General features: G+C 47.6%; 1 protein-coding gene across 1 annotated transcript; it reads right to left on the reverse strand.

Moving 5' to 3' along the window:
• Positions 1-642: 642 nt before the first annotated feature.
• On the reverse strand, positions 643-12,177 carry LOC128726392 (myosin-VIIa). Its single transcript, XM_053820198.1, has 9 exons — positions 12,160-12,177; positions 8,491-8,751; positions 4,296-8,425; positions 3,961-4,224; positions 3,741-3,880; positions 2,449-3,670; positions 2,211-2,357; positions 2,021-2,141; positions 643-1,914 (listed from the first exon to the last, which is right to left on the reverse strand). The coding sequence occupies exons 1-9, from the start codon at positions 12,175-12,177 to the stop codon at positions 1,708-1,710; spliced, it is 6,510 nt and encodes a 2,169-aa protein (XP_053676173.1). The 3' UTR covers positions 643-1,707.
• Between the last annotated feature and the right edge of the window lie 1,155 nt (positions 12,178-13,332).

Consider the following 13,332-nt stretch of genomic DNA (forward strand, 5'->3'; position numbering starts at 1 on the left):
AAGCGCTCATGCCGACCTTGATTGGGTAGTCTATATCAATCACTTCGTCTCGTTCAGCTCACTTCATGCTCTCATTTGCTCTGCCGATAAGCGCTCATCTGGCCCTGGCGCTTATCGTACAGCTTCTCTCTCGCTTTCACCACGCTGCTCGCAGACCACACGATCCCGTTTTCTCCATCGACCGATCCATATCATTCCTTCTGTATGTGCGAGCGAGAGACGGTGTGCCGGCACGATAGCCTGCTACATTTCCTGCGACCCTGTTACTTTACTCGGTAAGCTGCATCTCGACGGTGAAAAATTTCGTTCGCCAAAAACAGCGTTCATCCAAGACGGTCGACGTCATTCACACGTTTCGATACGTTGAGCCCGATTCTCTCGTTATTGGTGATAATTGCATCAAAATATCGATTTTCTTCAGGTTTGCATGACTCAGATGAAATTAAAGAAAATTTTCTTTCTATAAATTACCAGTAAATTAATCGTGCGTAATTTCAATGTAGTTCAATGTATGTAGATTCACCAGTAAATCAATGCGTGTTTTTTCAATCGCATTGTTTAATTAACGATGCAGCGTAAAAAGCTACTTTCGGGTCATCGTTTCTCAAGTAATATATAATAAAGAAGGCTTTTATATTGGATTGTGTTTGTATTTATTGCAAAAATGTCTTCCTCGGAAATACGTAACTAACAACGCTCCTAACGCCCGAACAACGCCTTGTTACACTTCATTATAATCCCATTTGAGGAACGCGATCGTGATGACTTTGCGGTCACTTTTGCCCATCAGCAAACCACTTTACAACGTTCCTCGATTTTTCTTAACCGCATGGTGCGTTAAAAAAATACAGCCGCATTTAAAAGTAGCCGTAATAATAAGTTCAATAATATTATTAATAGTACCGAAAGTATAATAATAAACTTCAAAATAACTAGCGACTGTCGCGCAGAGGAAAGCTAAATAAAAGAAGGAAGCGTGGTCGCTTTATGTTTCTTTAAATGTTTTCAAAAAGAACCAGAAAAAGAGGAAACGTAATCCTTTTCGTAATGAAAATATGTGCATCCGTTTTTTTGTTTGCCCTCTTTGCGTAAATCTCACTAGCAAACCACGATCGCATCAACCCTTCGCCATCAGAATCCAAACTTCACACCCTTAAAACGACGCGTCTTTCTCACTAGCGCAGTGATTCAACAGAATAAAAACTACCAAATGCCGTTGACTTTGATTTAAAATTTAGTTCTCACATTTTACCGCAACCCTGCTCTGCTAATGTTTGCATAAACTAAGTAGCGCAACCCACCGCCGGTCGGGGTGTCGAATCAATAAAACAATCTAACTACGAGGAGAGAAACCTAATGCTTACATTCTTAGTTCGTCCCTAGCTTTGCGCATTAATCAACAATGCCTATCCCATCAGTAGTACGATTCGGAATCCTTGAATCCATTAAACCATACCTCGGTAAGGGGTGCAGGCAGTAGTATCGTTAAATTGCGATCGTGATAAATATTTGTGCTAATATGTCGCTTGTTTGCGTTCGTCCTACCCTTAAGACAAGCACCAAATTGTCGTCCATCCCCTGACATGGTCCAATTGTCCTAGGCTGCAAGGTATTGCGAAGCTTGATGGAGGTCATATCTGCACGGACATCACCATTGGACGGAACTGCACCCGAAACGCCGGGTGCGGTAGAGTGCACGGTGCGATATTACTTCACGCGAATCGTGCGCTGCTTGTTCATGTTGGTCAGCATGAGCGAAATGTAGGACGTGAGCAAATCGTCCATCTTGTAGCCGAGAGACGTTTCGCACAGCAGCTTCGAACCCCGTACCAGATTGCCGATCGTCATGTGGAAGTACGTGTTGCCGGATGACCAATTCGAGATACGCGTGAACGGATGCGTCACCAAGATATCCTGAAATGAGAATAGACAAAAAAAATGAATTCAATTGAACCATTATTTAATTCACTCTTCACATTCGCAATCGACGTCTTCGAATATGAAAGTGCCCGTTACACACCTTAGAAGTAGGATGGATCAAACTAACACCGTGTTTGTTGATTGCGATCAGCAGCATCTCGGGATAGTTGGGTTCGGTCGTCTGTTTAACCTCGAAGAACGCCGAACCGAATGTTGGCCATCTGGAAGATAAGGAAAAGAAGATTATCACACTGCATTCTTTCATTGGGTGGGAATTTTTTCTTCCATACCTGTACACAATCTTCAGGAAAGTAATTTTGGCATCCTCTGGCGACATGCCAGCGTCTTGATTGTACGCGGCCACGATCGATCGTTTCCAGTCATTCACGGTCTGCAGTTTGATCAAATCCGAGGGTATTAACTCACGGAGCATTTGCCTGAAAGCAAAAAGCAAGATTAGCACAGGTAAGAGCATATCAATCGAATTGTCCTCTGCTAGGATCAAGCTTATCATCATGATTTACTTACGGGATAGCTTGCAACTCTTGTTTACTCTCCCCGAACCGTACGCGATACACAAGCGCAGCAAGCTTGATCGCTTCCTCCTTCGAGCACTTGTGGTAACCGCGCAGCAGCTTAGGCAGTTCCTGATGGTAGTGGAAGATCAGATCGGCGTTCTTGTCCTTGCCGGGCACCGTATTCGTCCACAGCTTCTTCATGAAGAACACTTGGTACGTAAACTGCGGATTTGAGCCATCCCGTGTCGGTCGGGCTTTTTTGATCCAGTCCGTCAGGTGACGAACGAAGTCGAAGAAGAAATCTCCCTCTGGCACTGAGATTACCTTGTCGGCGATCTTCACGAACAAGCTGAAGCCCTCGCTCGAGCGCAGATTCAACCGTTGCGAGATGTTGTGGCAGAAGTCCTTGGCGCGCGTCGACGAATCCACCTCGAACGCCTCGTCCGTGTCATCCGGGAAGTACACTTTGTGGAAGATCTGTGTCGTCTTGTGCTGAATTGCTTCCACCTCAACCTGATGCGGCGGGTATTTGCGCTGGCCGTTTCGAATCGTCTTTTGCAGCCGGTGCAACGAGTCCTGCGATATCGGATGGCGGCGGGTGCGCAGGAACAGCGTCAACTCCTTCAGCAGCTGCTGGCTACACGCGAACAGTCCGGTTGAGAGCCACATCAGCTCCCAGCCGCGCTCCTCCGACAGACGGTTCCGGTTGTCCGTCAGCTGTTTCATCAATTGGCAGTAGATCTCGTCGCGCAGGATCTCGTGCTTGAGCGGCCCGTCGAAGATGTGGTCCGTGATTTCGTTCCCGATACGTGGCCGCTTCGATGGCAGATCTCCCATGTACTTCATGATGGCAATGAACGCTAGGCATGACTCTTCCGCCAGTTCTTCCTTCGCGAGCAGCTTCTTCAGCAAGGGTTGCTTCAGCGGTTCGCGCGAATAACGCCACAATTCGTCCCCTCCACGGCCCTTGGAGCTGAGGGTGCTGAGCGCTTTCGACATGGTGCGTTTCGGCGGTGGCCGGAAATGATCGAGCGAGTACTCGGCAAGGTTGTGTGGTCGGTCACGTCCTTCGGTGCTGCCGTTTGAGTGAATCGAGTTGAGACGTTTACCGTGATGCGCATCTTCCACGCTGAACAGTGCCAAAATATCCGGAGGCGGTTTCGTGAGGGTTGGCAGGACGTACACGATTTCGGCTGGAAAATCGCCCCGCTCTTGCGTCCGTTCACAGCATCCTACGAAACGATAACACATCATCATTAGTGTCCTCAACAATATTCCCTTTCGAGATTGTGTGTAACATACCTATACACCAACCGGAGTTCAATACCGTTTCACCGGTGCTTTCGTCCTCGAGGATGATCAAATCTCCCTTTAAGAACGACAAAAAACTAGTCCCCTCACCCGGTGCTTTGTAATCTTGCAATGCTATCACATACTTTGAGCTGTTTTATGGAAAACACAACAAAATAATTTGAATTTCGTTGAATTTGAATTCGTTAAATTCGACATTCCATCGACTTACCGTTTTTTCAAACCCTCTAAGAAATACACCACCAGGTCTCGTATATCCTCCGCATTTGGGCTTTGGAAGGTGAATTCCTCATTCCGAACTGTCGACAGTGAGAACGTTTGCGTGAATACCTTGTTGGTCTTCTGACTTGACACGGCCGTTATCTCCGGGAACGACAATTCTAGCAGTACTTGTTCCTGATCGTCAACCACATAAACGCCTGTCCAGTTAACTGCAATAATGACATCGTTCTTGGGCAGATTTGGACCAGAATTTCTGCAATAGTAATCAATTTGTGAATGAGTAAGTTCTTACCATTATAAGACAACATAACATGAGCAACTTACCTGTATGCTTCATAAAAGCGCGAAAACAGAAGGGGCCATTTATACTTCGCGTAGCTCACCACGTCCTCCTTCACCTTCAGAGCGGCCGCTTTCTCCTTAAGGTAGTAGCTCTTTTTGTACGCCGTTAGCACCAGCGCCGCCCAACGGTCGATTGCCTTCTCGATCCCAGTCAAGCAGTAATCGGGTATGAAGTTCGGGAGCAAAGTGTATAACCGATCCATCGACATGTCCGTGTTGTACTCGATGTAGTACTGCTGAGCGGCAATCATAGCCAGGTCTTCCTCCTTATCGCACCGATATTCGCCAAATTTAACCCCCCGCACCACTTGCTGGTAGATGAGGTTCGTTGCAACCTGATCCTCGATCGGGTTATGCCATGGGGCGAATATTTCCTTCCGGAAAAACAACCGCCACGGTGCGTTCCGTTCCTGAGCGCCCTGCTCCTTCGCGTATTGTTCACACTGCGAGATCGCATCCATCACGTGATCGCCACCGCTACCGAGCGACGACACCTTATCGAACAACGCAATGTAGAGCGAAAAACCGAACTGATCCTTCAGCGTGATTTTGTCCGACAATTGGTTACACAACTCCCGCGCTGTCGTTGCAGAGTCCGCGAGTAGCGTTTTCGTGTTGCCATCCATGAAAGTGATCGGAAGCATAATTGGTTTCTTCGATTTAGTCGCTTGAAGTTCCAACCAGGACGGAGGCTGATTGCGCGTGCCGTTGTTAAACGTTCGCTTCAGTCGCTCTTCGCAGTACGGCGCATACCCGGGCGGGCCTTCCCGGATGAACGATCGCAGATAGTTGACGAACTTCTCCGAGGGTGCGAAGCAACCCACGCACAGGGACAACAAAATCCAGCCACGTGCGTGCGACGACTTCGATGGGTTGTTCGTGAGTTGCTTGCAGATCTGGCAGTAGATCTCGTCTCTTAGTTCCGCCCGTAGAATTCCGTGTCCGATAATAAAATGCAGCTTCTCGAGGTTGGACGTGGGACGCGATTCAAGCCACGACTGATAGCTGTCGGCTGTGTACTCCTCGTCCTGCAACCGGCGGCGCACGTCCTCTCCCAACTTGTTTTTTCGCTTAAGCGTCAGTGAGACGAGTTTGTGACGGATAGAACGTGGCTTCTGCTTCAGAAAAGCTTCCGGATCGAGCCCCATCATCTGTGCCTCCTGGAACTCCTTGCTGCGGATAAAGTTACGTCCCAAGGTGGCTGTAACTTTCGACATCACGGACGTGTTGTCACGATCCATCGTGTGGTAGCGCGGTTCAGGCAGATCGCCTGTAAACCGCAGGATCGTTATCCAGAGGGCTTGGGCCGCCAGCTGATCACCCTGCGTGTGCAATGGTAGCAACGGGTGTTTGAGAGGCTTCCGCGAGTAGTAGTGTGTTATGTTGCCCTGGAAGTAAGTGGCGGCGAACTTCTGGAACTTGAACTCGGACAGATCCTCCTCGTCTTCGCTGATCGTGTGGATGGGACCGATGATATCGTCGTGGCTGCCGGCGTTCACCGGGAGGTCGTTAAACACGGACGTTTCCCGACCTCCGTGAGGAGTCGGCGCCTCACTGCTCGAATCCGGCAGGAAGTCAAACATCGCCTCCACCAGCTTGCTATCGTCGACTGGTTCGTCCGCTTTGCGAGCCGCATCGTTGATGATGTTCTTTTTAACCTCTACGCGACGTCGCTCCTCCAGCTCGATCTCCATTTCCTTCCGTTCGATCTCGTTCAGCCGGTCCCGGTAGTGCTGCTCGGCAATCTCCTTCGCTCGTTTGTTGCCCTGGTGCTTGAGTTCCTCCTCTTCCATGCGTCGCAACCGTAACGCCTCGTGATGGCGCCGGTACTCTAGCTTCAGCTTGTGGTAGCGCTTCATTGCGATCATCCGTCGGACGTGGGACTGGATCTTGATCACGGCCCACATCTTGTGGCCGTACTCGCGACGCACCAAGTACCCCCGAATGCGAGCCTGCAGCCGGACGATGTGCCCCCGGAGGTGCCGGAATCGGTGACTTAGAACTCGCGACCGAATCAACGCCTGCAACCGCATGTAACCGATGCGCATCTTCTTGTAGCGCTGCCGCTGCGCGTAACCCTTCCAGTATTTTTGCACCGTGACGGCAGCCTGACGCATACGCAAGAAACGTCGTCGGTAAACCCACCCACGAATCGACCGCTGCAGGATGAGGATCTTGCGTGTCAGCACCCGATCGCGCTCCTGCTCCAGGAACAAGTCGTGTGCATCCTTCAAGAACACCTTCGTGTGGCCGAGCTGGTAGTCCGACCGACCCAGCACCGTTGCGCAGATCTTCGACGTAGCCATACGACAATCGGTTCTGTGCGCGGGAGGAATACCATTGATCAGGAACCGATAGCGCTCGACAAAATCGCGGAAGTTATGGCGGATTGGATATCCTGCACGTCGGATGCGGATCGTCTCCATCATGCCAGAGTAGCGCAGCTGTCGGCAGCAGAGTGCTCGATCGAACATCATCGGCTTCTTGAGCTCGTTCGGTTTGATACACCGAATGAAGAACGGCTGGCACTGGCTGAGCGTTTTCATGAGCGAATCGAGACTCTTCTTGAACTGCGTCGACAGCGTCGGTGTGCGTTTGCGCGTTTCCGCTCCCATCCCAATGTCCTCCGCAAACACGAGCTGCAGGAACTTGTTGCTCGAGCTGGAAATCAACTGCAACAAGTCGGCACTGAACGTGTCACGGTTCTTTTCCAGAAAGCCTCGCGTATCGTAAAACACAACGCCGGCAAAGTGGTTCAGTCCGAAGCTGGTGTTGATATCTGACTTTGGCTTCAGATAGTTCCGATGGGTGCCATGTGTTTTGTGCAACTTCGCCAACATCGTCTGGTCGGTGCCCTTCGGGAACTTGCTCTCTTCATCGATCAGTGCCATAATGTTTAACTGCTTGATCGCGATCAGATCGAGCGCATCCTGGTTGTCCACAAACTCGATATGCTGCCAATTGATGCTTTCGTGATTGTATTCCTCCTGCTCCAGCTTGAAAATATGCTGCACGAAGAACTGCTGCAGGTTCTCGTTCGCGAAGTTGATGCAAAACTGCTCGAAGCTGTTGTGGTCGAAATTTTCGAACCCAAAGATATCTAGCACCCCAATAGCGCTGCGCGTGGACGATTTCGGTTTGTAGATGGCTTGATTGATCTTTTTCACGATCAACACGAACAACCTGCCGTAGATGCCCTTCACGAATGCGTCCCGTACATCCATCGACTGGTCGCGGGACAACGTCGAGACGACTGTTTCGCCGTGTGCAAACAACGTTTTACGTGTGAGCGCATCAATGAAGGGCTGCAGGGGCACTTCGAGCAGATTCGCCACCCGTTCCACGTTGATGTGTTCCGGAATTTCGGTCGCATCCAGATTATCAATCACGGTCGCATTATATTTGATGTTCCCCGTGTGCAGTAGCGCGGCCAGCAGCTTCAGGATCTCCCAAATTTCATGATCCGAGAAACATAGCACCTTCATGGCGGATCGAATGTCCGCAAACTCCGCCGCATCATTACGACCGTCACACCGGATGCAGCCGCCACCGGTCAAATAGCGATAATCAGACGCCTGTCCCAAATCGAGCCGCCGTTTTTCCTCAGGCGACAAACCAGCTAGCAAGCAGTAAAATATGTGGTAATTCCGTTCGTCCGCATTCTGTGACACGATGCGTGACTTCTCCAACAGGTACTGTTCGATCTTTGCACCTTCGATTACACCCGCACTGTTGAAGTGAATGTCGATGTACTTGCCGAAGCGCGACGAGTTGTCATTACGGACGGTTTTCGCGTTTCCGAACGCTTCTAGGATCGGATTAGCCTCGAGGATTTGCTGCTCGATCCACGAGTGTTTGCCGCTAATCGCGGCCAGATACTGCAGAATCAGTTTTGTACTTTCCGTCTTGCCCGCGCCTGATTCACCCGAGATGACGATGCACTGATCCTGGCCGTATCGGCGCATGTGTGCGTACGAGTTGTCTCCGATGGCGAAAATGTGCGGCGGCAGCTCGCCGATCTTGCGCTCCTTGTACAGTTTGATCTGGTCAGCGGTATATATCGGCAGTATCTGATACGGGTTCACGGCGACAAGGATCGAGCCGGTGTATGTCTGTGAAAAAAAAAGTTGTTAATATCATTTCAGCCTCATGAAAAAAAAACGTTTCTTGCACTCACATATATCAGGTTTTCGTTGTAACGGATGAGGAGGTTGCGCAGGATTCCAGCCTCGTGCAGATCGCCTAGCGATATCATGTCTTCGACGCCCTGCACTGAGGAGGCGTGCATCGCCTTGATGCGTCGTTCCGGCGTCAGCCATTGTTCGTTTCCGTCGTCGTCCCGTACCTGAATCCGGCGGCCTTCCGCTGAGATGACACGAGCCCCGATCGCTACATCGAATTCTCTTCCTGACACGGGCTCGATCCAGATATAATCACCCTAAAGAGTGGCGGGTTAAACGAATGTTAACAAATTTGATATTTTTGAACTATTCTGCAGTTTAGCTTTCTCCCAACAAAAAAAATGACTCCTATCTAAACTGGGAAAAATATCATTTATTTTGCATCGATATGCCCATCAACCATTACTTCCAGTTTGATAATAGAAGTAGCGTTATGTGAAAGAATATTAATTTCATTTTGATTCATTTGCAGCCAGTTCCATTCCTTTGACAAGTTCGCTATTCCTGGCATTTCTGCACCGGAATTTGACAGTTCGCACAACTGTACCATGGTTCTGCGTTGGTGGAGCCCCGAAATATCACTAACGGACAAATGACCCAGTATTACCACGTTCGTCTTCATCGTGAGCAACCACAGCACAATCTTGACATTCTGACAGACCTTCTCCTGCTGGTCGCCTTTCGGAAAATCTTGCTGTGTTTCCATCGGTCGGTCTTCACCGGTGAGACGTGTTGTCCTGCAGCACATCACTAGCACCGGCAGATGATCACGCAATTTTTCAAAACGTTTCGGCAGGAACTGGTTCTCTACCGCGTAACCCAATGCCACGGGGCGATCCTGCGATCGGCAAGGATGTCGCCCGCCGTATGCCAGCATGCCGAGACAACACGGTTCGTTCAGTGGGAGGACATTTTCTTCGAATCGAAACAACACCGTCTCACGGTCCTCAAGCACGACAAAGTTGAGATCCGGGTGATCACGCAAATTGTGCTGGAGGAAGTTCGAAGGAAGTATCGATTGCACACATGCCGGTTGCGGACATTGGACCGGTACAATTGAGCTCGTCCGTTCCTGCTTGGCGGGTGATTTTTTCTTCGACCCAACAGGTATTCGCGTATGCTTCGGGCGTTGCATTGATTGTAGAAAATTCGCTTTTTTTCGTAAAATTTTACGTTTTTCCTCAACCTGAATCTATGAAATTAACTGCTACTGCATGCCAACAAAAAATTGTCGCTGTTGCCAACGTCAGTGCTTACTTGGATAATTAGCATTACAATGTGCATTACGATACTATCGTGTGCTCGACGCAATGTGCCTATTCTATTAAACCTCGGTGGAATTATTTGATGAAAAATTTATAGCATTTATTTTTTATTGCCACATGTTCCCTCATTCCGGCTCATTCGATTCATTTCCTCATAAGATCGGCTACACTTAAATGGATGTGCATTTTTATTCCTTTTCTTTAAAAGCTTTAGCACAACGTCTCTACGTTGCTCTTGTTTTACCTGGAGCTCTTTCCGTACCATTTCCACACTCCCACACAATCCAATTGCTCAGCGAATGACGTCCATTTTTCCGTGCATTTTTCGTTTAAATTTCTTCGAGCGTCTAGCGCATGGGCATTGTTTTTCTTTTCCTTGTTTCAAAGCTACCAAAACGCACGGAAATGCAATCGCGCCTCACAATCGAACGCATGAGCGATGGGCGACGATCGAGGAAAATAGTAAGCTCACGTGCACGCCGTTAATTAATGATGAATATATGGAGGCTTTCCTGCTTCTGCTGGCACTGCGGTACCGCATTCGGGCCGCCACAAATCGCAAAACTTCCAGGCAAGGCCTTCGTGCTGTAGACTAAGCCAAGCAGAGCCGAGCGTCTGGTAGTACAACCTTGCAGCACCAGCCTGCCAACAGGGCCAGAGTCACATACTGAGACGCGGAACGTCGACGAAAAAGAAAAAAAATAATGGTTCGCTCGCTCCCAACAGGTGGAAGTGTTTCCTCAAGCGTTTAATTTATGACTTTGCAAAAAAGGTACTGAAAAAGACCAACATGATAAAAGGAGGAAAGTATCGTATAGAGGAAATAAAGCAGGAGAATGAAAGAGCAGAAACAAAAAAAAACAAATAAATACAGCCAAGAAGTCGCGTGTGATGTGTGACTTCGTGAAGGCTTAACTGAAAGCCAAAAACGTTCACTAACATGCAACAGCACTTTGGCACATGGTACGCTAACTTAAACCCAAGCTGAAGAACATTCAGCCTATTTCCAAAATCGAAATAATCCACGAAAGCACCCTAAAAATTGTGCGGAAAGTGAAACAATGAGAAAACTTCCGCCTAATGTGGCCCAAATAAAAACGAGTACCTAATTGATTTTTGATTGTAACCAAAGCCGTGCATTACGCACATTGTGCCACATGACCAGTGAGTTTCGCTTTCACAGAAACGCGTTTGCCCTTAGTGAGTGCATTTTGATGATTTATGAAGCGTATGTGCATTATTTTTTCCAGTCAGTTGCGATAATTTTCCTGTGGCTAGCACCAAATTCAACCAGTAATGAGGCTCTCCAAATTAAATCAAACCCTACCGAATAACCTTTCACGCGTTAGTGACGGTTGAGAGGGAAAGCGATAATTGAAATAATCATCCATCGGTCACGTGAACTATGCATTTTTTCATGTTCATCTGCTTCTTTCCTTCATCTTTCTAACAGGCGTAGAAAAAAAATTAGCGTTTAAAAAATATATGTTTAACTCTGTTCTTACTGCAACTCAACTTATGCAGCTTGCTATTTATTGGAGTAAAGTTGCAGAAAAAATGCATTTCAAGGGTATTGAGTGGGAATTAATCCTCTTGGCTTTCACAGGAAGAATGTATCAATTTCCATGATCATTTTTCCGCTACATTTCCCGTGCACTATTCGCTTTGCACATTAATTTTGAAATTCCGCCCCTACGAATTCCTCATCAATCATACGCGAAGTACGATCGCTAGCAGCAGAAGTACGCAGCTTCTGCACATGTTTTCACACGTCCCATCGCACATACCTCCGGTGCTCAATCAAACACGACGTATTCAGGTGATGTGAAATCATCTCATTCAAAGACACCTTTTTCTCAACATCCTCCAAACACAACTTTTTGAGCATGGCGTCTTGTAACAAAAATAACGCTGCACGAAAAAAAAACCACATAAATATCCACCATCAACAAATGCGTTTGCTTGCCAAGAAACCAGAGGGAGATAGTGCTTTTTTTTGCTTTTTGTGCTGATTTGTCTCAATTTTGTCACTTTGCAGTGGAAAGTAGGCCGTGCAAAATAAGATCATAAACATTGGCAAACATCGGCTGGGCGTCGGTGAAAATTAAACACTAATATTTTACTTACGTCAGCACTCCCCACACTGTCCACCTCTTCAGGCAGTGGTCAACCGTTCATTTGCAAGGGGTTTCAAAATAGCAAACAATTATGCCTGAATTTTGAACACCCCGCCCTGCTTCTACTTTAAATTTAAAAACCAGAGGTAACCGCAACAAATCCGATGCCAATTTTTATATCTTTTCCCTGTTTCTTCTAATCCGCTGCAGTTTTGCTTAGTGTGCAATGGTGCAATAACAAACTGAGTACACGATCATCCGGCAACTCCTACAACACACTTACCCGTGTAACGATAACCATTTTGACGCCACATTGACTTCTGGTTTAATCTGAAAAGAGAGAATCAAAAGAAGAGAGAGAATAGTAAAACTATTAAACAAAATTGAAACAAGGAAAAGTGTTTTCATTACTGTGTTCTGGGAAATGGAAAATACAGCCAACGAAGAAATGGAACCTACAGGTGTTGCAGCGATCTTTTCCGCAAGTGCGACCGAGCGAAGGTAAATTGGCGGTGACGGCGATTGTTTCTCCGCCCCTGATGATGAAGAAATTGATGATGGTAAAGATTCATGTGAGCGCTTTTAATACCACCCTAAGAACTCGGTTTCCCGGCGCCATTGAATTGGAGTCTTTACTGCCATTTTTCAAGCCGACACAAAACTGCTGAATCAGCTGGGCACGACGTGCGTCGAATGAAGGCACGTTCGAACAAACGGCATGACAACGAAAAAACAACGAAAGATTTGTTTACCAAGCGACGAACCTTCGCCTTGTGGGGGCACCAACTAAGCGACATGCTTTCTGGATGTGTTTTCACGAGATCTGCTTGTTTCCGAAAGGTGCGCGCAGATATAACTGAATGTGAACCCTTCGCGGTGCATTCAATAACACCGTACCGGAACGGAAGCACCCTGTACAATGGCTCACACAATAGTACCGTGGGCCGCATGATGGGTGGTACGGAAATTTATAATGCCATTCATTTGCGTCTTCTCGCAGCAACAAGTGACGTCGTAAAATGCCCGTGAAAGATTTAGCTACTGGTAAATAACGGGAAAAAAAGAAAACTTTGTTGGAAATGCGAAACCAATGAATCGAAATGTGTCGCAATAAAATGGGTAACTTTACGCAATCTACATGTACTAAGTAAGATTGAGCCTTCCACCCAATTGTTGCACCATTTCAGTACCAGAATTCTACCCTACAGTTACATGATCGACATTTAACTAGTCCGCTAGAAGATGATCTCTAGTTCTAAAGTGAAATCTGAGAATTTGGAACGCATATAAAATCGCCATCGTGTGGTGAAAGAAAAAAGTAAATAAACACAGCTACAAAAAAAACAGACAAAACCTGTTCCCTTGTTGGCATTCTTTAGCGGCTAAGAAAAACATCACCCACCACCAGCACAACAAGAAAACAGGTCTTCGCTGATCCCGGACAGGGATCGACCTC

The sequence above is a fragment of the Anopheles nili genome, chromosome 3 (assembly GCF_943737925.1).
Source record: "Anopheles nili chromosome 3, idAnoNiliSN_F5_01, whole genome shotgun sequence".
NCBI classification, from domain to species: Eukaryota; Metazoa; Arthropoda; class Insecta; order Diptera; family Culicidae; genus Anopheles; species Anopheles nili.